Source organism: Monopterus albus, unplaced genomic scaffold (genome assembly GCF_001952655.1).
Source record: "Monopterus albus unplaced genomic scaffold, M_albus_1.0 scaffold55.1, whole genome shotgun sequence".
Lineage (NCBI taxonomy): Eukaryota > Metazoa > Chordata > Actinopteri > Synbranchiformes > Synbranchidae > Monopterus > Monopterus albus.
In genome coordinates, this window is record NW_018127935.1 from 506203 (window position 1) to 533726 (window position 27524).

The 27524-nt window shown below is 40.3% G+C and overlaps 3 protein-coding genes across 5 annotated transcripts in view; 1 reads left to right on the forward strand and 2 right to left on the reverse strand.

Moving 5' to 3' along the window:
* On the reverse strand, window positions 1–10680 carry u2surp (U2 snRNP-associated SURP domain containing). 3 transcript variants are annotated; one of them, XM_020602272.1, is made up of 26 exons: window positions 10571–10680; window positions 9725–9823; window positions 9506–9620; window positions 9284–9408; window positions 9106–9176; window positions 8835–8923; window positions 8655–8690; window positions 8464–8546; window positions 7875–8040; window positions 7567–7778; window positions 7131–7174; window positions 5471–5575; window positions 5309–5375; window positions 3560–3723; window positions 3219–3381; window positions 3026–3105; window positions 2836–2923; window positions 2611–2748; window positions 2312–2501; window positions 2127–2207; window positions 1935–1986; window positions 1671–1818; window positions 1448–1558; window positions 1241–1353; window positions 925–1110; window positions 1–210 (listed from the first exon to the last, which is right to left on the reverse strand). In XM_020602272.1, the coding sequence occupies exons 1-26, from the start codon at window positions 10613–10615 to the stop codon at window positions 72–74; spliced, it is 2910 nt and encodes a 969-aa protein (XP_020457928.1). In that variant the 5' UTR covers window positions 10616–10680; the 3' UTR covers window positions 1–71. The 3 variants fall into 3 exon arrangements, with proteins under 3 accessions (XP_020457928.1, XP_020457930.1, XP_020457929.1); XM_020602274.1 differs by lacking the exon at window positions 10571–10680 and adding an exon at window positions 9943–10053; XM_020602273.1 differs by lacking the exon at window positions 8655–8690.
* A 1209-nt stretch (window positions 10681–11889) lies between these two features.
* Window positions 11890–20054, forward strand: pcolce2b (procollagen C-endopeptidase enhancer 2b). The gene is made up of 9 exons (XM_020602276.1): window positions 11890–12061; window positions 12335–12443; window positions 12794–13049; window positions 14007–14131; window positions 14466–14602; window positions 14689–14852; window positions 15799–15882; window positions 18247–18414; window positions 18776–20054. The coding sequence occupies exons 1-9, from the start codon at window positions 11928–11930 to the stop codon at window positions 18904–18906; spliced, it is 1308 nt and encodes a 435-aa protein (XP_020457932.1). The 5' UTR covers window positions 11890–11927; the 3' UTR covers window positions 18907–20054.
* A 150-nt stretch (window positions 20055–20204) lies between these two features.
* Window positions 20205–27524, reverse strand: part of trpc1 (transient receptor potential cation channel, subfamily C, member 1) — a 10995-nt gene continuing 3675 nt past the window's right edge. Inside the window, 7 exon segments of the mRNA XM_020602275.1 lie at window positions 20205–20623; window positions 20799–20993; window positions 21247–21448; window positions 21660–21844; window positions 25200–25349; window positions 25696–25835; window positions 27435–27524. The exon segment at window positions 27435–27524 is cut by the window's right edge and continues 29 nt beyond it. Coding sequence (XP_020457931.1) covers window positions 20396–20623; window positions 20799–20993; window positions 21247–21448; window positions 21660–21844; window positions 25200–25349; window positions 25696–25835; window positions 27435–27524 — 1190 coding nt within the window. The 3' untranslated portion in view covers window positions 20205–20395.

Here is a 27524-nt window from a genome sequence, read left to right on the forward strand (position 1 = left end):
TGAGACAGAAAAGAGAAGAAACTGGGGAGCAGGAGGAAAAAGCTGGTTTGGAGGTAAAAGGAATAGACAAGTCAGTGTTTGCTCTTCTTTGATTTTTTGTGAGACCGGTGAGGAGACCTTGATTTGGAGCGGGACTTCTTGGCTGACTTCTTGGGCGTCCTGGAGCGCGTCCTCCTGGATCGTTTGGGTGTACGAGGTGATGAGGGAGATCTAGTGGGACAGACATGATACTAGTGAAGAGCTTGGGCACTGTATGGTAGAACGTAGGGTTACAAACTAAGACATACTGTAGCTCTGTGTACTTGGTGGCCAGTGGGTTTTCATTTTGAAACGGAAAAAAAGCGAGTAGATAAAGACCTTTCTCCGTGTTCTCAACACTTGACAGGGAACTGAACCCCGACCTGCCGTACCACAGTCAATGGTGTTAACTGAGCTATCCACCTGCTGTACAGGAACATGTTTAGAACTTTTACTGGTTTCTGTTTCCTCACATACATTAACTGGTTAAAGACTTTAGAACATTTCTGCTATTAGTTAACATAGCTTAGTTACAGAAAAGGGGGCATTTGGTTTGATGCAAGGCAGCTCCTTGTTAAGGGCTCACGCTGGCTATCGACCGCACCCTGACTGTGAATCGAACCCCAAACTGTCTGTTCTGCTGTGGCCTCTGTCCTACACCTCAGTTCAACAGATCTGAAATCGAATGCACATAGGCTACTTTAATTACCGATTTCCATTTATAAACTTATCAAACAAAATCAGATAACCATGTTCTATGCTTTATTATTAAAACAAAAAGATCTGTTTTGTTTCCATACTTGTAAATGACAGTTGGGAAACAAAACGAAAACCCACTGGTTGTCAAGTACACAGACCAGCATCACCCTAATGACATTTGAAGATGCAGCTGACAGATCACCTTACCTCTTGGAGGACTTTTTGCTGCTGGATCGAGGGGAGTCTTTATGGGAGGAGCGGGAAGATGTGTCTTTAGGGTATGATCGGTCGGAGCGTTCAGATCTTTCCGAGCGCTCTGACCGAGGGGAGGATGACCGACCTCGTCGGGTGCTACTTCGTGTGGGGCTAGGTGACCCACTGTGACGCCGCTTCCTATCAACCAGACAAGATAAATATTTATTTGATAGGCAATTAAACAAGCCCCATGTTTTATGATGCACACTTTGAATTACTAGAACTACACCTTTACTGACTGACTGCAACCTGCAAAATAATATCTCACCTTTCTTTCCGGGTCGGTGTGTCCTCCTTCTCTTTTTCCTTCTTCAAGTCTTTCAGCTTTGCCTCAGTTTTCTCCTTCTCTTTCTCCCGTTCCAGTTTCTCCTTTTCTTTTTCCTACAGTGAAGGTACACGATAGATTATACCAATTTTGAATTTCAGTTCCTCTATTTAAAAATTTGTGGTACAAATTGCAGAGCTTATTGAATACCTTTTGTAATAGTTTGTCCCTGTAGTGCTCCACCTGCTCCTGAATACTCTGGCCAGGTTTCTTTGGCCTTTTCCCAGACTCCAGCTCATCCTGGAACTTCATGACTTTAACCTGGACAAATAATTCCAAATAAATAAAAATAGTCAAAACAATGAATACAAAGCAACATAAATATGACATGTCGGTAAATGATATATGGACTTCTGTGATATCAATAAAGTACCTCTATCTCTCTGAGCTTGGTGCGTTTCTCCTCATTCATTTCGGACATCTTGGTCTTAATATCTGAGTCATCTCTGATGGGGTTGGAGTAGCTCTGATTATCATCTGAGCAGGGGCTCCTGTCATCGTCATCACTGTCCCCCTCATCCCTTCAGAGTTTAAAACAGTTTATAAAGATTAAGGGTGGACTGAGGTGTTTGCAGTGTAACAGTACACACTATTATCCTTAAAGGAGAACATGCATAGAAAAAAAGACCAAACTCACTTTTTTGTTTCTTCTGGCTGCTCAAATATCTCCCATTTTGAGGTTGTCACAGCTGAGGGGGAAAAGCAATTAAAAATCACCCAGAGAAATAAAATATACTTTAACGTGTGACTATTATGCTACAATTTATGTACAAAAATATGCACAATGTCCAAATATTACAACTGATTATTTTTCAACATAAGGTTTCACCTTGAGCTTCTAACTCAGACTCATCCACTGCTTCCCATTTTGAGGGTGCTATCTTGAAGGCTGCCTCCTTGGACTGATCCACTAGTAAAAGGAAACAGAAAAACAACAAAACTGAGCCACTGCACAAAACATTTGGACTGAGATCATCACTAACAACCAGCCATGCAAATTTCTGCACTACTCACAAGGTATTCCATCTATGTCTTCTTCCATTGGCTTGATCGGAACACCATCTAGGTCGTCCAGGGGGGCTCCGTCAATAGGAGCCCCGTCAATGGGCCCTGCATCAATTGGCACCCCATCCACATCCTCCAGCGGAGTGCCATCTACGTACTCCTCTATCGGAGCCCCGTCAATATCTTCTGCTGGCTCAGCCTGGACCAAAAATAAATAAATAAAAATAAAAGCTAGTACGTTTGAAAGCCAAATTATTTTAAGATAAATTTGAAAGTATTACAGTTGTGAATCATATTACATTATTTACCTCAACAACAATGGCAACAGGCTCCTTCTCTAAAGAGAGATTGACTAAGCCCAGGAATATGTTCTGCAGCTTGATAAGGAAGGGGTCTGGATATACAGCCCAGTCCTCCCAAGCCCGGAAACATGACATTACTCGTTGCTGCCACAAAGCAGAAGACAAGGTATGAGTGACAAAGTGAAATTCTTCAATGCTTAGTTCACTGAGGAGGATTTGGACATTTGGTACCTTAAAGTTCTCACACTGAAGGTGGCCCTGTATCGTTTTATATGTTGCATTGAGGTCTGAGAAAATCTGGCAGAGCTTTGTTTCAAAGCTATTGGGAAAAAGGTAAGAGCATAGTGTTGACTCAAAACTGAACTTAGTATACAATTGTAAATTGACAGTGTTGTGTAATATATTAAATTGCACAACTTACTATTTTCTGTAGTATGATGCATTGGCTACCTTGGCAGAAGAGTTGTACAGCACATCCGAAACTAGATATAACCGTGCAATCTGAAATATAAAAAAAAGAAAATGTTAATTTTATACAAGAGTTTCTTCAGGTGCTCATCTACCACAGAAGTTACTGGTTCTGTTCCTAGCAGAAGAACAGGGTTATTCCTTGCCTTCTTGGGGAGAGGGGTCTTGAGGATGGAAAGGGACTCTGTGATACACTCCACAATCTCTTCAGCAGCTTCAGCATGGCTGAGACAAAACAGCATGGCTTCTGCTATGTCTCCCCTCCTGGGAGTCAAACCACGCAGCATCTCCTCTAGCTTGTCTCGCTCCCTGCAGAGATGAAGGACAATTAAGTCAGAATTCTAATTATTGCTTAACAAACTGCACTTATGAAGTCTGACTATAGCTTACCAGTCAAAGGTTTGGACACATTTTCCTATTGAATTCAGTGGGAAAGTGTGTCCAAACTTGTAACATAATTTAAGCCGATATAAGAAAATGGTCTTACTCTTCTTTCAAACAGCCTTTCTTGCTGGCCTCCTCCTCTTCCTCCTCTTCCTCACCATCATCATAAGGACCATGGAGGTATGGATTAAGTGGAGGCGGACGCCACAAAGAGCCATTTTTAAACATTCTGAAGTCATCTGTTCGCCATTTTCCTGGTGCTTCACCCTGACAACGTAATAATTAACAGTTGGTATCAAAACAAAACCAACGAGCCTGTGATCCAGGACATTAAAGGATAAGGCCGGTGATTTTCTGTTTGTTTTTCTCAAAACGTCACACTGTCTGTTTCTTGAAGAACTATAATCCAAAGTTGACACTGTGAATGACTACCGCTTTTACACTAAAACCTCGAAGAAACCTGTCCTCAGTCCGCTCACACACATTCATATTGCTAAGTTGACTTGTGTCTGTTATACTCGAATAGTGTTAGGTGTACGGTTGATACTGTCAGTGTATAATGAACCTTGTTATATTTTAATGGAAAGTGTTATTGTGGCTTTCACTATTATTTGAAGACAGCCTATGCCATCAATGTTTGTAAAATTACCTTCACTGCATTATCATTGCACTGGTGTAAATCTGGTTGTAATATAACTACATTTAAAGAGTCCATGGCAAGCTTTTCCTTATTATTTTTTTTTACTTATAGAATTAATTTCACTACTTAAAGATTTTATGTGGTTGTGTGGGGGAAAACTCAGCAACCACCGGCTGGATTTACCGACCTTGGAGCTACTTCAAAGGGAGTGATATTTCCACTACTTGGCGGGCTTTAATGGTAAGTTTAAAAAAAAAAACAACATGTTGCATGTCTGTTAATGCCTTGTTTCTGTAACGTCAGACAGAATTGCTGTAAGGCTGAAGAAGTTGCTATGTCTGCATTATACCAGTTGAAATACGGGGTTTCTCAATTATCTGCTTTGTTTAGAGTGTTACACATCTCTTTTCATCGGTACATATACTACCATTGTTTACATACCTATGGAGGAGAAATTCAAATTAATTAATGCTGTCGCGGTTCCTTGCGCTGTCCACTTGCAACACAACACTGGCAGCAGGACCTGTGCGTGTTCATGAACTATTCTCTAGTTTTTAGGGACAGGCTCTTTGGTTTTATGATGCTGAAAAAAATTACAGACTATTTGGCGTTATGAGGGATGCAAAGCTAATCTAGAGGTACCTAAGATTAAACATTAAATGGCTGGAAACAAAATGAGCCATGGGCACTTTAACCACTATTTTAATAAAGTCACTTTCAGCTTTTCCCATTTAGGGGTCGCCACCGTGAATCGTCACACTGACGACTCGCATGTTGACATTTGGCACGTGTTTTACACCGGATGCCCTTCCTGACGCAACCCTGATTCCAACCCAGGCCGCAGCAGCGAGAGCGCTGCGCCTTAACCACTAGCCTACCAGGGACGGCTTTTAACCACTATTTTAATATATTTTTCATTTTGTAATTTTAATTAAAACCCCAAATTTGTGGTTAGTCATTTTTGAGACTGATCTGAATATTACACAGCGATCCCTACATTATATTTTGGTGTTCGAAGCAGGTCTTGGTATTGCACCCTTCCTTTTATTGGTGATTTGAGTGAGGCCTATTTATGGTACCTACAGGGAATCCATTGCTGGTTTTAGTCTGTGTATGGGACTTGTGAAAAGTAAACAGAGAAAAGCACTGGCCTTTTAAGCTTTTTTCCCCAACATGCTTGATAACACTGAAAATTTTAAACAGAAATCAAACCTGTAGTATGGAATAGAGCTTCCACCGGTAGTACACATGTGCTGGGCTCTGGTTCTCAAATAGAAATCTGGAAGAGAAAGGGGGGAAAACTGAACTCTGCACAGGCTCCTAACCACTAGAATAACAGCATTAGATGTATTTCTGATGTGCAACTGTACTGACCTGTACATGGGATTGTTGATTTCTCTGTTCATGATCATGGCTTCAAACATTGGGCCTTCACGCACCACAAACTCAATCATTCGGTGGATGAGAGAGAGCAAATTCCTACAAGAAAAACACAGTTAAAGCAAACAGATTCAGACTGACCCGACTTTTGAACACTACAAACTGCCTGCCTATTAAAAATGAATTTTTGCTTGGTGGTTTGACACTCTGAACAGCCGCCTTGCCAAAGACAAGCTTCAAATTCATGTTTCACACAGGAAAGCTGCAGCTGTCACATACAGAAGGCTATAACTGAATAGTGAGTAGTGATGAGGCGATGCATATGTTAATAGAGGCAAGAGTCAGAGTGCCACTAGACCAGGCAAAAATTCAGTCTAATAGTGATTATGGCCTATGTAGGCCTGTAGAGCATCAATGAATAATTGCTGCCAAAATGTGTAAAACCACAACTGATACTAATGAACAATTAAAAAAAAAACCTAACAAATCAGGTGACTAGTTTTTATATGTAAACTGTGTAAATTCTTAAAAGGCTTGTCATTACATTCATGTCTGTGTTTCGAGCTACAGTGCATCAGGTTTTAATTACACTAACTGCACTGCCTTGACCCTTCCTTTGAACTCTTCCTAGATTCAAATTTCACAATATGGGGGAACAACTGATGCTGAAGAAGTTGGAAAGGTTGGAGCAAAACATTAACAAGACACTATTAGCTGAAATATTTGTCAGTGCAGTGCCTTTCAATTCCTACTCATCCCGACTAACGTGAAGTGAGAAAGAACCAAAACAATATATGAACAAGCCAAATAGGTAGAGCTGGTAATGACTAAACATAGTGCAAATGGGATCACTAGAGTTCTTCTGTGACAATTTTCAGGGAAAACATGGTGTAGGTTGCAAATAAATAGCCTAAAGTGGTCAACAAGACAAAGGATGTCTTTTATTTGACAACACAGATCACATTTACTTATATTGGAGCCGATCGTACCAATGGCAGGGTAAAATTCAGTATACTTTCCCAATCCATCCCATGACGCTTTTCAGGTCCCTCGCTGCTGCAGACAGTTCAACTTGTGCTGCTCACCAAGGCCAATGTCAAAGGTCATATATAGACTAATGCTGGCAGGTTTAGATATATTGGCAGGGGCCAGATTTACTGAGCTCCCAATAGAGTGACAGAGGCCAAGAGGGTTGACGGTCTGAGTGAGCAATTGTCAGAGAGCAGGTTTTCACAGACTACAGATCTACAGTTATTAGTTTATGTATGTGGCAGGGTACTATGGTACTAAAGCTGAGCAACACAAGTAATCACTCATATATGGAGTAGAGCTGTGATGAAATAATGTCAATATCTTTGGTTCTAAACAGCATAGTAAATAAGCTCTATAATGATGTTTTGCTACATATGTAAAAAAATAAAAATAAAATATGAATGATGGTGGGATATGAAAAAGCAAGGTAGAAAACAAACTCCAAACTCGCAGTCACTCTTGTATGTACTAATATGTTTGCCTCAACCATTGCTCACCCACACTGACCAGCCCTCTGTAGCATGCAGTGATCAACTGATCAAACTTGAGCTTCAAACTTAAGCTTCATTATGGGATGTTTTTTTTAATTTGTATACCAATTTTAAAAAAGAAAAACATGTACCTTTCTGTTGGGATAACCACTTTGACTATGGCTTGCGACAGAGTCTGTATGTGAAGTCACATCAGATAATAAACATAGAATGTGAGTATTGTTAAAAAGGCAACAGGTAAAATTTTTTTAAATGCATTTAAAAGTGCAAAAAGACAACAACTTTGCTTTACTGCTGTCAGCTTCACTAAAGGACAAACACCCCAACACTTCATTAACTAAAAACACCTCTACCACTATTTGCCACACGCTAACATGTCATTATACCCACACTTTGATATACAGTGCAACTAGATTAAATCATTCAAAAAACTAAATCTATCACTTACAGAAACTAGGATTAAAACCTGTACTAACTGCTCATTATAAAAGCTAACATCTTACCAGCAGAATTAACAAAACAGTGCCATAACCCATGAGAAAATCCTAGGTTGACATGTTGAGTTACCTTCTCAAACTCTTCCTTGTTTTTAGGTGGAGGAAGCAGGGGAGCACTGGGGTTCTTTAGTCTCTCCCGGGGCTGTGCATTAAAGGGAAGACCAGAGGGAGGCGGGGGAAGTGTGTGCTCCATCATGGAAGGAGGGATGTAGATGGGATGGGGTGGGATGGGCACACCTTTGCCCCATCCTAATTTCATTTCAAAGTTCATTATCATCTTTCCTGTAATGGAAGAAAGTATATATATGTATTCAAAGGCTAGAAAGAGCAATATGTGTCTAATTTATTTATGCTAAATTAGGAACCACTGCTTTGTACCATTTAGATTCTTGAGTGCTCGTTCAGCATCCCTCCTGTTCATAAAAGCCACAAAGCCACAGTTCCTCTCCCGAGCCCTCTCCTCGTCTGTCCTTGGCCACATGATCTTCACACTGGCCAGTGGGCCATATCGGCCAAACTCTTGACACAACATCTCCTCATTCATCTACAACAAACATCAGAGGTGCAAATTTGTAAGAATCCATAGAGGTGACAACACCCCTACCCAAAAAAGAAACCGCATGGCAACCAGGATACTTAAAAATACTGCAAGACACTAGCACAGCCTTAGACAGTGCAAGTTACGGACAGAACTGGCTATTAAAATGGAGACAGGGTTCTATGCTGCTTTGTTTTTCAATACACTACTGTCTGTAAATGAAAAAAATAAATGTAGTTATCCAAACTGAATTCACGGTTGAATTTGCTTATTTAATCTGAATCCTCTGAGCCCACGTATCTTTACTGTTCAACTTATGAAAGTTACTTAATGAAGCAAAGGCTCAAATTAAGTCCCCCTGCTCACAGCAAAGGTATGTCAATCAGTGTCTCGCTTCTCCACTTCATACTTCATTAGACAGAAATTCACCTGCGGATTGATGTTTCCAAGATACAAGTTAGTAGTGGATGGGTCTCCAACATCATGGGAACCTGGCGCGCAATCATCTAAAACTGCAGAGACAGAGAAGAGGAAACAATCTCCTACAGCTGTGTGACAAGACAATATATTTTCTTAGCAAGATGAAGATATTCACGGCCACGATATTAAGTCAAAATTACCACTGGACGGACGGTTTCTTCTTGAAGAACCATCCGCTAAAAGAAAGAAAAGCAGTATAAATTTTGTTTCAGGATAAAAGTAGTCAAAGGGGGTGGGGGAGTTGCGTAAGGAGTGTGGACAGGCCCATTTCAGGCCAAGTTACTGCACGGAACCCGGTCATGGACAGTAAGGACACTTACATGAACGTCGCCCATCTATGCCTGAGAGGGGTTCAAAACGACTAACACGTCCTTTCATCTTGTGTCTTTCATCCCTTTCCTCCTGTATTCTGCAAAAAAAAAAAAAGAAGCAAGAACAATATGTTACAATTCAGTACAACCTATGTTAAAATTATTTAAACCTTAGAATTTATTATTATCACAATATTCCACACCATAACCTCTATGAACTGCTGGTTGCCACCACCCTAAACAATTAAAATGTTTAACAGATTTATGTGTTGAAACTTACTGTTTAAGTTCTTCTTTGAAGAGCTCCAAGTTGCTTTTCTTCTTTTCCTTTTCATTACTTTTCTTCAAAGGCTGAAATATATTTGTGGAAGTAATATCAGCACAGTAAAAATGCTACTTATTATAGTGATTTACTACAGCAGCAGCAAGAGGTGCTACTTGTCTGTGACAGTACTTACATGTCTTTTGTCTAATGCTAAAAACTGTGGTGGTGTTTCTAAAGGCAAGATGCTTTTTGTTTGGGTCTCAAAACGTGACTTGGGCTTGTACAACTTTCCTTTCTTGTCATCAGCAGCTGCTTCCTCTGAAACAAGTAAGAACAATTTTACTCTAAATGTCACTCCAATTACATAATTATTTTGCTTTTATTTCAGAAAAGCATAAAATAAAAGCTGTAAAACCTTTTGTTGCATTTGCAATACCGCCACGGACAAAGGCCTTGACTTTACCCTCCCCTCCTCCTTCAAAAGCAGCTAGAAACTCCTCATAGATCTCTGCTGCTGCCCTCTCATCCTCCTGAACACAGATACCAGTATCAAAGTAGGTACATGTAAATAAACTTCAAATGACACTTTATAATGTACATTTTAGATATTCTTCAAATAGAAGACCACACTTACTTTTTTCTTTATCTCATCTTGTTCCTTCTTACTAAGTGTCCTCTTTGCCACTGCCATTTTTCCTATGCTGAAAGACTTCAGTTTACTCTCAAGCAGCGCCTGTCAATGTAAACAAGGCTTTGTTGACTTAATGGGTACTTCATACTAAAAAAAACAACATAAATCATTGACGGGGTACAAATTACACTGTGTTTATAATTATTATTTGTGTTCCTTACTAAAGAGTGACAGTTACGTCGACCTTTGATAAGTGCTCATTGCTGTAACACCACCATCTCACAGTAAGCATAACGTTAGAGTGGGTTGTGTCCACTCGTAGTTTGTGATCACTGTCCAAAACTTTGTCGTTCTGTAAGTTGCATTTAGTGTAGATTTTCTATTTAGTTGAAACCAGATATCAAGAAGCTGCTAGAAAAGATGAAAAATAGCTAGAGGCCTAACTAGTCGGTATCGGCTGCAGTGCCACCGAATGAATGCGTTAGGTAACGTTAACTTAAACAATGAAATACAATGCCGTGCAATTCTGAAGACTAGCAATGTTAGCATCTGTTGATTAGATATGCGTATAATACTCTCTTTTTGTCAACTGCCTAGACTAGTATTGTGGTGGGTAATCGTTAGCCTAGCTTAGCTAAATTAGCCAGTGTTGCCGGAGAGCTAAAGGTTAGCTTTAGCGTGTTGGTAGCTAGCTAGCTGCTACCGTGGCGCAAACTCGTAACTCCTGTCTGCGGCAGGCTACATGTATGTAAATAGTCACGGTTTTCAGCAGTACTATTATTTACGTTATTTTCATTACAATGGAAATGACATAGCTAATGCAATTTCGAACAGTAAATCCACCATCACCTTAGCGCTAGATTTTTGAGAGCCACCAGGCGCTCGGTCCGCCATCTTTTGTGTGACTGAAACAAATCGATCGTGGATTACAAGTTAGCGGCAATTGTGAAACCCCAGGCGAAAAAGTCAATCTCCGATTCAGTGATGGTTGAACTTGTTTTCTCTGCCACTGTTTGTATACGTGAAAATGAAACCCCAACCGGGACCGTGTTTGAAACTTGCGTTAATTCTGAGAGACAAAACTAAATCTCGTTTTACATAATCAAAAACCATTTATTTAATTTGTTTTCGTGTTAAAGTTATGCCACAGAGGCTAAATAGATTTATTTTGGTTTTGCACTGAAGACAAGTGCTCGGTAGCCAGTACTTTCACCGAAGACAGAAAAATGGCAACAATAAATAGACTATGTGCTATAATGAAATGTGTACTAAGTAGGCTGGCTTCTTGCTCATACTACATTTATATAGTCCACCAGGTGGTGCTCTTGCTCTCCTACCCAGTCTAGTGAGCCTATCTAGCCCCTGTCATCCGCACATGGTGTTCCGACAACCTGCAGCCCGCAGCTATTTTACATAATTTTCAGATAACCTGGCCCCCATAACCACCCATATTTAGCCTACTCAACTGAGACGGTTTTAGATTAGTTGGATCACAGCGTGAAGGAATTGCAGGCAAGTGCTCAGCATAAAGCAAAGAGCGTGCAAACCCGTTATCAAACCAAAGGTTAAAAACAACGCCTATTGTTTTGTTTACCTTTATTGACCGTGTTATTTCATAGCAGGTAAGATACCCATCATTTAAAATAATGGAAACAAAGATACCAACTGAAAGCCTGTCCAAACTTTTGACTGGTAGACCTATAGGCTATACAGTGGGCTCCAAACCTCTTGAAGCCTATTTGTTTTGAATCTCTCACAAACTCTTTCATTACAAATGCTATCTAGTATCAACTAAACAAGCAAATTTGAGGGATACGATGAGAATATCTTAGTCTTAAAACATATTCTATGTAGCCTTTGCGTATGTAGGCTATAAGCCTATGTGTATTTATGGGTTTTGAATATGTACACATGTGCTTGTGTTTTAAATATGAGGAGTTATATGCTTTTTGCTGTTGTGAAGCACTTTGAAAAATAAAGTTATTGTTGTTGTTGTTATTCTCCCCTTTTACTTTAATGACAATACACTTTTTAATGCGCCCTTAATAGGTTATTTTATTTGTGGAGGTGGGGGCTTAACAGTAGTCTGTCCCTCCCTCCTGCCAAGGGGAACAAACGCTATATTCAGCTGCTCCAGCTTGCAGTTACTGGAACTCCCTGCAGGAACTCCTGGGTCCTTACCCCGCAGTTTGAGCTGCTGAGCACAATGCCATTTATGCCACGGGGCGAAAACAGGCGCGCTGCCTGCTCCGTTAACCCAACAATGTGGAGTACGTGCGGTATATTTTGCGCATGGAGTCTACTATTCTTGACAGATGTATGTGCGCAGTCTCAGCAGAGGTACACATTTATTTAATTTTTTTCAATTTATTTGAAAGTTTTAAGGGCGACAAAGGAGTCAGGAATCCAATGTAGCCTGCGGAAAAGCAGCGCCAGTAAACTGGAGTTTATTTAGAGGAACATTCTGCAGCCTGGGCTGCTTCAGGACATTAGGCGCACTGGCGAGGAATGAAATCAATCGCGGGCTGTTGTTAATGTTTGTTAATGTTTATTGTTTTAACACAACAACATTTTAATATTGGGAAAATAGAAACCATGCTTTCCCCCCCTCAGACCAACCTTCACATGCGGTGGGAACATCACAGGAGAGTCTGGAGTAATCGGGAGCCAGGGGTACCCAGGAGTTTATCCTCCAAATACCAAATGTGTGTGGAGAATCACAGTGAGTCAAATGTCATAGTCTCAACACACCCCATGGCTGCACAATATAATAGTAGACAATACAACTCTTTCACCAACCAACAAGCTCATTACTTATAAAAACACTTACCCACACTCACAGTTGGTTTTAGGCAGCTTGTGTTGACTGGCTTTATCACAACAGTGAATCCAGTAGTGTAGCTGGAGCAGTTTATATCCTGGTCCACATACTGTAAGTATGTTTGGTAAAAGTAATCTTATCTTGAAACCATTATTTAAGCAACTATATGCAAAATTGCTGCTAGATAACTCAATAGTTAATATCAGTCATGTGAAATTGACTCTTAAAGCCTTCTGTAAATTCTGACCCAGGTGCCAGAGGGAAAGGTGGTGGTCCTGTCATTCCACTTTATTGATTTGGAGAGTGACAACCTGTGCCGCTATGACTATGTGGATGTTTACAGCGGCCATGTCAATGGGCAAAGACTTGGACGTTTCTGTGGGACGTTCAAGCCAGGAGCCCTGGTTTCTACAGGCAACAAGATGCTCCTGCAGATGCTGTCTGATGCCAACACAGCTGGGAGTGGCTTCCTGGCTGCGTTCTCTGCTGCTCACCCACATGAGAGAGGTAGGGAAACACATAAGAAGAAGCAGGGAGAAGGTTCTTGGCGTGTTTCATGTTAATGTCTTACATATACTGTAGGTGCCAGGGCTGCAGGAGTAGCGGCTGTGTAAGGAATATCTTGCCAGTACCCAAGCATGTGATATGGAGAACCAGGTGGCCTGGGGGTGTGTAAGTTTGGGCAGAAGATCATTGCTTTTAAAAAAGCAAATTAACAAGGCTGTTTAACATGAGTCGCTTCATGAAATCCTTAAGAAGAGCTCAGCTTTGGCATACATCTGTGACTCACCTTAGAGATATGAGGCTATGGTATTAAGGTTTCAGCGTGTGGACAAAAAGAGAGTAACATCACAGTCTGATGTGGAATTTCTCACACTGTTTTTTGAGCACTTCACCAGAAAGCACAGGTCAGAAAAGTATTTTTTATCAGCTGATTGAACTTTTTTCTCTCTGCAGAGTTGCAAAGCCTGATCCGCTCTTTTTGTGGTTTCTCTGTAAAGAACTGAGAGCCATAAACAACAATGTCTATTAAACAGTGGATGGTAGCAGAGAGACATTGGCATTACTGTCTGAGCTCAGAACTGCACAGCCCAACGTCCTCCATTTGTTAAGTGTCTATTTCTGTGACTGTACTAAATTGTACTTCTTCTTTAGGCTTGCTGGAAAGAAAACTTCACTCTAAGTGCATATTACAAAGAAAACATGTCTTTAAGAGATTGTTTGAAAGTCTAACCAGCTTGTTAAAGTGCTCACTGCATAGGACTACCAAGTGACTTGCTTTCTAGGGAGCTCATACTGAAAATGAAGACGATGAGACCCTCTGTTAAAATAGAAGAATGGTTAATTCCTGCCTTTAAATAGATGGCAAATAAGATCTGGATCATTTCCTTTAAGAAAGCATAGTGATATTTTGCACATTATTCCTGATAACCATCCAAGATTAACCAAGCTGTTCCTCCACAGGGGACCAGTACTGCGGAGGCAGATTGGAGAAGCCCTCTGGGACTTTTAAAACACCTAACTGGCCTGAGAAGGACTACCCAGCTGGTGTCACCTGCTCCTGGCATATAGTGGCACCAAAGAACCAGGTTAGAATGTTCAAAATGTTTTATCTTCATATTTCTCGATAAAAGAAGGAATTATATGTAAATAGCCAATAGAAAGTGACCATAGACCTTTAGATAAACACACTGTTAAACCATTAACTGTTACAACGGTGACACAATAATTAATTATGTCACTGAATTATTAGGTTTAACATTAGATTTTGCAAAAAATATATGTTAGCGGTTGAATTAAAAAAAGTCTCATGAAGTTACCTATACTGTTTTTAAAACAGCTCAATGGGTGTGGATAACATCATCCCACAAATAGAGTGGTGTTTAATCAAATGGTCTATAACAAGTTTTTCTCCTGCTGCAGATTATTGAAGTAATGTTCGAGAAGTTTGATGTGGAACGTGATAACTACTGCCGCTATGACCATGTCTCCATTTTCAACGGGGCAGAAATAAATGATGCCAAGAGGATCGGCAAATACTGTGGAGACAGCCCCCCAGCGTAGGTTATTCTGTCATGCAGAATATTTGATTGTTACCAGAACAGCTTTGCCTGCATTTATCCTCAGTCTGCTTGGTTCTTTGCAGGCCTGTGTTCTCTGACAGGAACCAGCTCCTAATCCAATTCCTGTCAGATCTCAGTTTAACCGCAGATGGCTTCATTGGCCATTACAAGTTCAGACCAAAGAAATTCTCCACCACCACAGTACCACCCACCACTACCACAGAGCCAGTCACCACCAGGCCCATACGTAGGTATCAACCTTTATCCTCTAAAACCCCTAAAGAGCATCTACATCTACCATCTGTATTTGTTGATGTAGCTGTGAGACTACACTGGCTTTGTATAACTGGATTCTTTTCCTAACATGTGGGGTTTATCTTTTGCTATAAATATGAAGGGGATCAGGAATCTGCCTCCAGTAGCTGATCTGGGCAAGAAATTGAATAAGTGACGTGTACTGCTTAAGTAAGAACACAATGTGGTGGCAGTTAACTCCTTCAAAATGTTATTTACAGTCCTTATATTCATTAGTTCAGAATCACAGCTGCATAAATATCTAACATAAGTGCTCTGGTCACATAAAATACCTAAACACAGTAAATTAACCAAAAAAGTTGAACTAAACAGTGGATCTATACACATTTACAAAAAGTGGTGAAGAATCCTTCTCTGCGGTACAAAGGGTTAATAGAACATACAGTACCAGAGACTGCAAGCCTATAGATGTGGCCAACAGCAGCACATGTTCAAACACAGCATATGCTAAAACTGTTTTACCCACATTCTCTTGTGTAAACTGTAAAGTTCCTATAGTGTGGGCACGTTTTTACCTGTAATCACAGCTCATTTTCAGACTCAGACTTGCATTCCCACACATTATTTTTTCCCTTAGTCAAGCCAGGTTATTTTGGCACCTCCCTGCCCTTCTGTCATACTGTTGCATCACGTTCTCTGGAGTTTAGAAGTCACAGCTTTTTCTCTCTCCACTTGGTTCTTTATGGTTATATACTCTTTACTATAACTAAAGCTAAAAGCAGGTATTCACACATCTCGTTACGTTGTTTACTCACACTGTACATGTTCTCTGAGGCTTAATCGCCAGTAGAAGCAGATGTAGCCATAACTCACATACTTGAATCACTGGTAGGCTAATTTACAGATACTGAACCTTCTGTGTTGGTGTGTGTCCGCAGCTCTGAAATACTCCGTCGCCTTGTGCAAGCAGAAATGTAAAAGAGGAAGAACACTCGAGAGCAATTACTGCTCCAGCAATTTTGGTAAGGACATCATTGCAATTTATTTAAAACCACAGAAACAATTGTTGCTATGCTCCAGCTTTGCCCATGTTATTACTGAACCCCTGTTGCATACATGCTAAGTCTAAACAGTCAGAACCTAAGCAGTACAGTAGTCCTGACATTTACATCAGCAGAGCTCACATTAGCATCAGCAGCCAAAGCTCACCTAACAAGCAGTCCTGATCATGTCGCTGTCTTTTCTCAGCTTATTTTTCATTGTGTATCTCAAAGACTTCATTGGTAGCCTGTCAACAAGTGAAGGAGTGCAAACAGTAGGACACAGTTACTTCTTGTGTAAACAGACTCTCACCCTCTGACTGTGGGTAAGCTGTTGTTAAATGAATGTGTTGATTCAGACTTGATGTTTGCTGCTGCTCTCCCACTCTCTGATGTTTTCCTCCCTAAGATGTTTACCACATGTGTTAGATTGGCATTTCCAAGAGCTCGCTTGGATTCGCAACTGAAGAAAAGCCAGCGATGGGGTGGTGCGTGTGGAAAAAGTTGCCTGTGTGATGTGGTGGGCGGGGTTGGGCAACGATAACTTACATCCCATTTTAATGAAGTAGCTAGACAACAGACTTAAAATAGTGTGTCTAAGCAACAAGGCTCTCAGTATTGATTTACTGTATATGCACTGTGATTTGTCATTAGCTACAGTGGTGGACGAAGTGTTTTGATCCCTTAAGTAAAAGTAGCAATACCACAGTGTAAAAATACTCTGCTACAAGTAAAAGGCCTGCATGCAAAATGTAACTTACTCTAAGTAACAGTGCAAAGTATTTGCATCAAAAAATACTTAAAAGTACTAAAAGTAAAAGCACTTGTTATGCAGAAAGGCACATTTAAATTGAATGAATATCATATTATTGAACTGTAATTGCTTATGCACTATTGTGTTCATCACATTTAATGTTGCAGCTGGTAAAGGGGGAGCTAGTTTTAACTACCATAAAGTACTTTACATGCTACTGGATAGCTTGTGAATCTTCCACCAGAGACCAATAAAGTCTTTTGATAATACTGTAATTTTTGTATTAATGTGGTTCTGAAAGGTAACTAGTAACTAAAGTTATTAAATACATGTAGTGGAGTAAAAAGTGCAATATAAATGTAGTGATGTCAAAGTATGGTGTAGAACAAAATGAAAATATTCAAGTAAAGTACAAATGCCACAAAATTACACTTAAATACAGTAGTCGAGTAAATGTACTTAGTTACTTTCCACCACTGATTAGGTTATGCAACTGTTGCAACAGATAAAATAACAGTGAAACAGAAAACTCCCTGGCTAGCCTCACTCCTGTCAGGAAATAAAACAGGCTGTATGTGAAATCCTTGGCACCATCAGTGTAAAGCATCCTGTTCGTGCTGAATGAGATATGAATTCCTCCAACTCACCAGGCTACTGCTAAACATCAGGTCTCTCCTTCCACGGTCAGGAAGTCCAACACAACTGTACTTTTTGTACTTCTGGTGAGCCAACCAGACTAAACATCAAATGACTACTTTACCCTGCACATTCATTGCACTATTTTTTTTTAGCGATACTGGACAAAACTAGTGAATAGCAACTTTCTACTCTGATCTCAAACCTCTAATCTTTTTAACCACACACTTGAAAGATAAGGCCGGTCATTTCCTCTGTACAACATTTTAAACACTCCCTATAAAGAGACTAAAACCAATGACGACTTGCCTCTATTCACAGTTAATGTCGGTCAATCTGTGTGTCCTGATCAGCTTTATTCGTTTAACTTGGCTCTGTCACAGGCTATAACCTGCTTTGAAAGTCTAAAAATGACACTAAGTGATATCCTTGATGTTGCATTTTCTGGGTATTTGAGAAGTAGCTGTCAGCTCAATGGTGGATGAACAAGCCATAAAAAGGCCATAAGGAGAGTGTGGAAAGCCTGAAAGGAAATGTAGAGAGGTTATGCAGTGAGCTCACCGTGACACTTTTATAGACAGGCTGCACTTCAAAGACGGGAATTTTTGCACAGTAAGCACACATTGTTCACATTTCTCTCAGATTATTGATGATGCCAATAAAAAAAGCAGATTCCTTCAACTACAGGTGTTTCTGTGTTAAACCCCCAGCTGTAATTTTCAGGCTGTTTTATCTCTGATGTTGAAACATTTGCTTCAAATTCTTGGGATTACACACATTAGCCCGACGTCTCTAAATCATATCCTGATGGGAAACCACTTCTCTGGATCCTTGTCTCAGTTTTATTATTGTGTGAACCCCACGCTCTTTGTGATAATTGAGAAAGGATGTCTGTTTATACTTATTCTGTAATTGTGCAAGTAAAAATTTTTCTTCACTTTTTCGTGTGTCTACAGTGATCACCGGAACTGTCGTTACAGCTGTGATAAGAGGAGGAAGTATGCATGCCACTGTCTCTATCATTAGCGTGTATAAAGAAGGCAATCTGGCCATCCAGCAGGCAGGAAAGACCATGAGTACCAAGATCATTATCTTGTGCAAGAAGTGCCCATTTATCAAAAGAGGTGAGTGTGCGGTTGCTGGTAGAGTTAAATTGTCTCAATTTATTTTTGACGTTTACAGAGAACTGGTCATCATCTAAATGATGACAACCAGTATACACTTCCTGAATGACTGTTTTGAATAACCTATGGCTCTGAGTGTGCCTCCTCTGCTGTGCCATCACACTTAGACGATAGAGACCTGCCCCAGGGTGTGAGGTGAGCGGCAGAACTCGCTGTTCAAACAGTCAGACAAGCGTTTATGTGTATGCATATAAACTCAGTGTATACAGACCTGTGGTGTGGAGATTCTGATAGTTGGCCTCCCTGAATGTCTCTGCCGTTCCACCACTGCATTCAGTTTTTTTCTGTGTGACCTCACCAGGCCTGAACTACATCTTCATGGGCCAGGTGGACGACGAGGGCAGGGGGAAAATTGCTCCCCACCACTTTGTAATGGCGTTTAAGACCAAGAACCAGAAAGGACTCAACGTTCTGAAAAACAAGCAGTGCTGAGCTCCGGTAGCTCTGAGGATATCCACCGAACTGGTGCACAAAAACAGCACAAACACGGGGCACAAAACCAAAACAGAATCCGGAACAAGGTCTGCCAGAACAGAAAAAAAGACTTTATGATTCATTCAAGAACAACTCAGATTTTTGCATTTATTAATTTGTATGTGTTTAGAATAAACAAGAAGATTTGACATGTTTCTATCTGTTTTGAAACCTTAGGTTAATCAGCAACATCGGTTAAAATTTCCACACCTGGTCTCAGGCCATTTGTACGCTGCCTGGCCACATTCCTGTCACGCTCCTAGCAGATAATTAAAACCAGTAACAGGAGCCCAGAACAGGGAACACAGCACAGAGACATTTTTCATAAGTGAAACAATCAGTGTTAAAAAATGTCAGTGTGCACATCTGTTCTCACATCCTAATGGCACCATTCATTTAAAAACTTTCCATATTTTGCATTTCAATTTCGCTTTGAGGCTATGGAGCACAATACGAATTAAGGTTCGAAATTAACATTATATAATCTTTGTTAAACTATTATATGTCTGGCAGAATAATCTTAAATTTCTTTAAGCATCTTTTGTACACAAACCAATTTGTTACTTCAGATTATAGGATTAGTGACAGTGCTCAACCTTATTTTACTGGGTGTGGTTTGGAAGTTTTAAATGTGGTGATTAAAGTGCAATATTTAATAGATACATTATTATTTCAAAGTATTTTATACTGGATTTATTAAACAAACCTTCCTAACCAAAAGCTCTTTAGTTTGTTTACAGATGCACCACCATCAGCATGTATCACTTTCTACCTGCCATCGTTTTTAAAGGCAGAGAGATATGAAATACAAATGCTTTCATATGGAAAAGTCTGTGAATATTATTTATATTATATTATTGTTTTCATCTGCCCCAAATAAAAGCCCTTTAACAGTTTCCTCTTGTCTGTCTTTGTGTACAAGCTTTCAGCTGGAAACCAAATAATACCAAACAATATTCGACTCTCTTCTGCTGACATCAGTCAAGGCCGCTTACGCTCTGCTGAGCATGAGAATGGATTAGGTGTATGTAATGTGACTCACAAGGTCTGGACTGCTGGGCAGCTGGCTTTCAGACCCAAGTCACCAAAGATCTATTTTCAAGGAAAGAATTCAACAATAACTTCAAATCTCAAACGCAGGATTTGTATTCAGCAAAATGGATCAGCTCTGTAAACCATTAAAGCCCCAGCTTGTCAAAGTTTTCCATAAATCTTTATTTGTCTTTCTGTTTAAAACAATGACTTTCTTTATTTACAAAACAAGTTGAATAGCTGAGAATAATACATAGGGGGCCTGAGTCTGGAGACTTTGGTGGAGAATACTGCCTCTGTAACTCAGAGAGCAGAGTTTGTGCACATGCTTGGGTCACACAGAATCCCCGATAAACAAGAAGCAGAGATATTGTCAAGAAAACAGGGAAAAGGGGAAGAGATACCTAGTCTTTGTTTAGCTCCTGGGATAAAACATGGCGTATTTGGATGTCCGGAAGCCCAGCAGGTCACGCATCTCGTTGCGAAATTTGGAGAGGTCTTGGCGTAGATCATTCAGATTTTCCACGGTGGCCTGGTCGGTGCTCTGCATCTTTTGCCGGGTGGAAGTCAAGTAGCGGTGAACCAGGCAACACATGATCTTCTGGTAGTTCTCGTCTCGCTTCTGCTTCAGGTTCTTCCACTCCTAGATGGAAAAGACAGTGAAGGAATTCAGATCAGTTAGTACAAAAGCACAGATGTCTGTGTAAGACTGAGGAATGAAACTAAATTTTTCCTTCTAGAAAATAATCTAGACCAAATCACAAAGCTGCACTGGCAGCCACTTTCCTACCACAATTTGCTTTTCCTATTTTTCTTACCTTGAGGCTGTTCTGTCGTTTCACCTTGCCCTTTGAAGTATGTGAACAGATCCACTTGCTCATGCTGGTAACCAAGTAGCACACAGTCTTTGGGGAGGGGAGGATGTTGAACGGTGGTGGCATGGTACACTTGTCATCAAAGTAGCTGAGCCACAGTTTGGCCCGAGCAAACTTCCACTCTTTATCCTCGTGATTCTGCAGAGGTCCGAAAGTCAACAAGAACGCCAAGCACACAGGAATGTGAGAATTAACTTCCACACACTGCTCTCCAAGAGAAATCGTGAAAACACAGAACCACTCGAGGGGGCGGGCTTTTCTGAGCAATGTGCTGTTTTCCTCTACATAATCAAAATCAAAAGGTTGTTCAAAGGAAACAGAAACCAAGCTGAACTCAAAATACTCTTGACAGCATAGTGAAACTTGTGTACCAGAAGTTGTTTACACTTACAGCGATTTGTCTGAAGCTTTTATGGAGCATGGCCACCAGCAGCTTGGTCAGGACAATGACCACCACAATGTTGTACGTGCCTATGATCATGGCACCCACGAAAGAGTGCAGCTCCTCCGTGTAGTTGATGCGGGTGACGAAGAGCGCAATGTGTGCCAGGGAGAAGATGTACCAGAACAAGGCGTAGCAGGTCCCCATAAACCTGTGAACCAGGAGAATCTCAGTGGGCATTCAAGCAATGTGTCTGTCAGATGCATTTCACAAAATAATCCAAAAAATTATATTTGACTGCCATCTAATGTTACAGGTAAATAACGTATCACAAAAACATGACTCTGACTTTACAAGCTGTATTTATACAGCCAAGCATTTATCATTGCTGTTCACAGTGTCAGACTGAGGTTGGTCCATACGTGTGGAATGCATCATTGCTCTGCTGCTCGCAGAAGATGCCCTCACAGTCCTTGGATGAATTCTTGTCTTTGTCTTTCTTGTCCTTTCCATAGAGCTGGGTGAGTCCAATGGTGAAGGAGAATAACACCAGCAGGAAGAGGCCCAAAAACTTTCCAAAGTCCTGCAGCATCTGACCCATGGAGATCTGGTGAGAGATCAGTCTAGTCTGTTAATGGTTCTTGATCTGATCTAATCAAACAGATACAAGTCTTTTTTTTCTATTTTTCATAGTCAGTTTCATAATTTTCACAGTTTGCTGGCAGCTAATAGACCTTTTCACAGCAGACATTCTGACTTATAGCAGAAAAAGAACAGTTAAAGCTAACTGCATTAATTATGGAAATGTTATATTAAGGTGTTCCAGTTAGCTTACAATGATGGGAGCACCTAAAAGGAATGTATTTTTAGTGTCAGTAGTTACACCTGTGTTTTTCCTGTTATGATAAATCAAGAAACAGAGAAACAAGAAAAAGCCAACCCTACTGCAATGCTTAAGTATTTACTATAATTCCAACTTCAATTCCCACTGTATTATTTTAGTCTATGCAGTCATAGTTGTAGCTACCTAGTTTAGCAGCTTGGTAGAGGCTGAACTGCAGGGTGAGCATTTTTATTTTAGTTTGAGTTTGTCAGACTGAAGTCAAAAATTATGTTTTGGACAGTTAAAATGGTGTGATATTAAGTTCCTCTTCTCCTTTTAATATTGCATTGAAAATATACATGATATAATAATGTTAAAACAGAAACTATATCATATTAGATTGACGGGTGTTTTTCTTTCTTATCTCTACAGTTGGTTATATCTCAGTTTATTTTAGCATACTCAGCTACATTTTAGGTTTCGTTCCTAGCCCTTTATAGCATTGTTTCCTCTTCTTTAAATCTTTATTATATGAATACGAGTGTGATGTTTTGGTCTTTCAACGTGCCTTACACTTCTCGTGTACACAAACTTTCTGACCACTTGTAGCTACATTTTCCCCCTATGTTCTAGATTATCACTGACTCTTGGGAAGTGGAAAAAGCACCAGTCCCCCAGCTGTAGTGCTCTCTCCATACCTGAGGGAAGCCAGATAAACATGGAGAAAGCCAGAAAGCGAGCTTGAAGACAGAGAAGGTGTTCTCAGACCACTGGAAATTTACAGACCTTAGCAGTTTGTTTATTTATGAGGACCTAAAGAAACACAAACAAGGTCAGAAAATGCTCAGCCTTGCAACACACAAACACACAGTGTCCAGTGTGAGAAGTGACCGCTCTGCCTGCATGTCACGGTGAATGGCGACTTGAGGTTGTAGGCGGTATATGACGGTTTGCGCCGAAAGACTGGCAGCTTGTTTGAGGAGAGGAGCTAGTCTAATAGGGTGATTCATTCTCTTGTCAGGTCTAAACTCCCCAGGGATATCCCTCTGCCATCTTATACAAGTCTGATATAGGAGCTGACTGTGTTCCCTGGGCAGATTCTTAAAGTGATTCAAATGCATCTACATATACGCACCAACAAACCTTCTGCTCATTAACCCAATAAAGCATACACTAATCTGCCAGCATAATACACTGTTTGGCTGTTCATATACAATAGAATTATGTACATTAGCATTTTTTTCTAACAAACAATGAGGCAATGTGTGCACCAGTGGGTCAAGTAAAACTGCACTTCAAACATTTCTATTTAACAGTTTATTCTAATTTTAAAAATTTAAATATGTTTAAATTTCTCTGTAAAGGTTGTCATTTGTTTTTTAATAATTTCGTGAACATAGTTAGAATGCAGGTAGTCTGTAACTGGGGCACAACTTCTATCTCCTACGTGCTACCTGGTGTGCCATCAGTTACTGTAGATAAAACCATCACAGAGGTCAAGTCTGGGCCTTGAGTCAGCTCACCTTTAACTTCCAACCTCAGCAGGGGGCACAACCCTGCAGTAACGTGAGCTGACCACTTAGGACGGATAGACTCAGAGAAACCTTCAGTGCTGTGTCCCACATAGTAATCACTCAGTGTCTGTATGTGTGTGCGTACGTGACCGGGAGATTGTCCTGAGTGCAGCTGAACTATACACTCACATATTGCAAGAGTGTAGAAATGCGTGCATTAGTGGGAAGGTGTGTCCACAATGTGAGTGTGGCCACGGAAACACAACCACATTTATTTCCGAAGCTAATCATTTTTCCATCCTTCCCAGCCAGCTAGTTTTGTCACGGAGTGAGTGAGTGGGTGAGTGAAAGAGAGGGAAGCAGAAGGATGGAGAAGATTATAGCTGAAAAGTGTCCCCTTAGTGTTTTATCAGCCAACCACAAACAGCTGGCTAGACAATACACATTATTGTGAAGTGATGAAAAGCTCAGGACATTTATGGCACTGACATACTTCAAATGCCTAAGGAGAAAATACGCCACATTCTGGCTTCTGTTTTAGGGAGGTGGACAAACAATGACATCACTAGAGAGATACTCACTTTTCCTTCTTTAACAGACATTCACCATTTACAAAAAAATTTTTTACAAAGTATTTCCTTTTTGCCAGTTTGATTTATTTTGTGTTGTGTAAGAGGCATAAGCACAATTGTACTGCTCAATATTTTCATTGTGAAAAACAATACCAGTTCACTGTGAATGACACTGACAGCTAAGACTGATTAAATACAGATTTAAAAAAAAGCTGGCACATACTTTTCACTTGGATCTTGTTTTAGACATAAATCTGTTTTTAACTGACTGCTCATATTGATTGTAATTGTCTCTAAAATTTCAGCTAATCCAAAATGTTATCAAACTGATACCTGTGCATTCTTTAAAATAAATCTATTTAGGATTAAAAGATTTAAAAGTCTTTTCTGCAGCCTACAACTTCAAAATAAGTTTTCAACTAGCACTGACTACACAGTACTGTATGTAATGATTTTCCTTTTTCCCTGCTTTGTATCTATGCAGCCAAATTTGCTGTTAACAATGAATAAGACCTGCTATAGATGCCAGATTGTGAAAAAAATCCAATCTTAAGGCTCTTATTCATGTTGATTTAAAAAAAAATGATACCAGTATGGTGATGTATGTGGCAACTAAGCTGCAAAGCTTTATGATGTTGTATTCATTTTACCTTGGACATATTATTAAAGCTGTTCATCTACTGCCTCAGTTCACTGTGCTTATACTTAATGCTTATAACACTGCTGAGCACAGCTGGCATGATATTTAGTGTGGGCTTGGCCTTGTGCGTTCACACTTTGCAAAGAGAGGAAGCGAGTGGGTGGTATATGAGTACATGTGTTTGTGTGGGGTGACAGAGAATGATAGACAGGGAAGCAGTTTTATAATCATTAAATAAAAATTTTGTCTTTTTTTTTAAGTGCCTTATAGAGGCATGATCTAAACCCCAACAGGGATCACAATCAAATCTTTGTCTTTACAAGGAACCAGATGTCTAACTCTGGAAAGTATTGTGCTTTTACCAATACCCTAAAAAGTCACAACATTAATCTATGTCCTCATTGTTTTCTTACCTGTAGCGGCCCCAGTATGGAGCTGGTGGTGTACATGAAGAAGAGTCGCAGGTAACTAAGAACAATGGCGAGGGCAAACAGGCCCTCAGCCACCAAGATTGGATGGAAGGCATCCCAATTCTTCCTCTCTGTGTCCCCCACATTCTTGAACTGCAGCATACACATTCAGAAAGTGGTTATCAATCATTTTTCTTGGCACCCCAACCACTGCATATTTTCCTGCCATCATAAAGCTAAATCAGATGTGCTTTCTAGTTCTTGATTGGCTTGAATTAATGACGGTGGACTTATGACTTACCCAGTAGTCTAAACACAAACTGCAGTCAAGTGGCTTATTAAACCCCAAAGCTATCAAACTACCTCATCTGATTACAATCTAATCAAAAATAATTCAAAAAGGTCATTTAACTACAATATATATTCTAGTGGCTTTTAATCTTACATCTTCAGTCCAGCAGTAGATTCTCCTAAATCACAGTCTGAAATGTGTGGGTACCTTGCTATGAGCAACAATCCTGAGGGCAAAGGTGGCCAGGTAAAGGGAATTCATAACAAAGCTCAGCTGGTTCCTAGATTCTTCCAGAAAATCTTCCAGACCTTCATACCACAGACGCTTCACGTCCGACCACACCATCCCTTTAGAGAAACAGGAATTCACCATCACCCTCCCACACACACACTGGAAAAAGGGCATTTTGCTGTCTACCCAAACATTTTAGAACAGTTTATATTCAGTCATAAGTCATCTCACAGAAGAAGCCCGGAGGGAAAAGGAATGTATGAGACAGAATGCGTCATCTGTTGGACTTAGGGAAGTGTGCTGAATTTAATAATTATGGGTGTCTGTCTTTTTGTGTCCAAATGGAATTTGACCAATTTTAAATGTACAATGGGGAAAATAAAATTTAAAACTGAAAGTCTGACTCCAGCTGAACGCCAAGGTTCTCCATGCTTTGATTCAGAAATTATTTGATGTGATTGAATTTGAGCAATGCTGGTTACCATGGTTTCAACAGAAAGTAAGCAGAGGAGTGACAGACTTTTCCACAGAAATGCCTTTCACACATGAACTGTTACTGAGTAATTTAATTTTGTCTGTTTAGTAGGATCAGTCAGGCAGCGAGAGATGCATCAACACTCACAATGACACATTCATATGCTCTTCTGATTTCCCCATTAATGTGAAGTGTCTAGTTCAGGGGATGGAGGGAACAAAGGAAAGATGACGGTGGGAGAAAGAGAGAACTACGCAAAGCAGAAGGAGTGAAAAACTGTTGTTTGATTCGTAGCAAATAGAAAATGACAGTTTATGTTGGTGCTACATGAGAGGTAAACTCTCCTCCACTGCATCAAATCTTGCAATGAAGCCTCCTTAAGAAATCTTTACCCCTGTAGTGGGCTAGCTTGGCCTGGGGAAAATCCATTACACTTCTATCCTGCAATATACAGAATGCAGATTACACCGCAACCGCCTTCGTAAGAGTAAATAGATGCTAAATACTTCTGCATCCCTTCATAGCATGTCGGTTGCAGTTACTGGGATGATTTATGAAAACCAGCAATGCAACCTAGACCAGTGAGCTGTGATTGTGATGCTTGGTGTCTGGTGGAGAAGGGTAGGGTGCTGCAACCATGAGACAAACATCCCTGCTGAGAAGGGAGGGCCATTAAAGAGATTGAATGATCATGCTAATGGTTTCTTAGTAGAGGAGGAAGGTAGAGAGGCCTTTCCCCAGAGAGAGACAGAGTCGATTTCTAACTGTTGCTATTCAGCATTATCTGACAGGACAGCTTGTGCACATGTTTGTCTTTGTTCAAATACTTATATTTATGCTTGTACTATATGCGTGTTTGTGTGTACTGGTCTAGTGATACCAGCACTCAGATGGGCCACAGACAAGAAGATATGGTTCCTCAATTTAAAGCAGATCTCACAGAAGCCAGGCATCTTGTCATTTAGTATAGAAACAGCTGTTTGTTATGTTCTGCCTGATAGAATTATGGATAAATGACACTGAACTTTATCCAGACCATAACAGCAAACCTTCACTTTCCACTCTGCAATGTTATTGTATTAAATTCTGGTTTGTATGGCTGAATTTTTACTCCAGTTTCAGTTCTAATGTTTGTCCTTTAAGCACTGAAACATAGTCCATGATTACTATTTATAGTGCATGACCCTCCACTAAGCATCGCATACATAAGTATGTTATTCACTGGGTAAAAAAAGCTGACCTATGATCCAAAGGATGAGCAGGTAGTCGATCATCTCCAGCGCTGGGCCCATGGTATTTTTCTTGCCCTCACTGTAGACCAGAGAGTAGA

Bases quoted from the DNA above. Each gene is read 5' to 3' on its own strand.
- u2surp (XM_020602272.1), bottom strand. From the start codon at position 10,615: ATGGCGGACCGAGCGCCTGGTGGCTCTCAAAAATCTAGCGCTAAG. The intron at 8,041-8,463 runs GTGAATTTCTGT...TGTTTGTTGTAG, and splicing joins TTGGAAACATCAATCCGCAG to ATGAATGAGGAGATGTTGTG. The intron at 1,559-1,670 runs GTACTTTATTGA...TTATTTGTCCAG, and splicing joins CCAAGCTCAGAGAGATAGAG to GTTAAAGTCATGAAGTTCCA.
- pcolce2b (XM_020602276.1), top strand. From the start codon at position 11,928: ATGCCATTTATGCCACGGGGCGAAAACAGGCGCGCTGCCTGCTCCGTT. The intron at 12,062-12,334 runs GTACACATTTAT...TCCCCCCCTCAG, and splicing joins TGTGCGCAGTCTCAGCAGAG to ACCAACCTTCACATGCGGTG. The intron at 14,603-14,688 runs GTAGGTTATTCT...GGTTCTTTGCAG, and splicing joins TGTGGAGACAGCCCCCCAGC to GCCTGTGTTCTCTGACAGGA.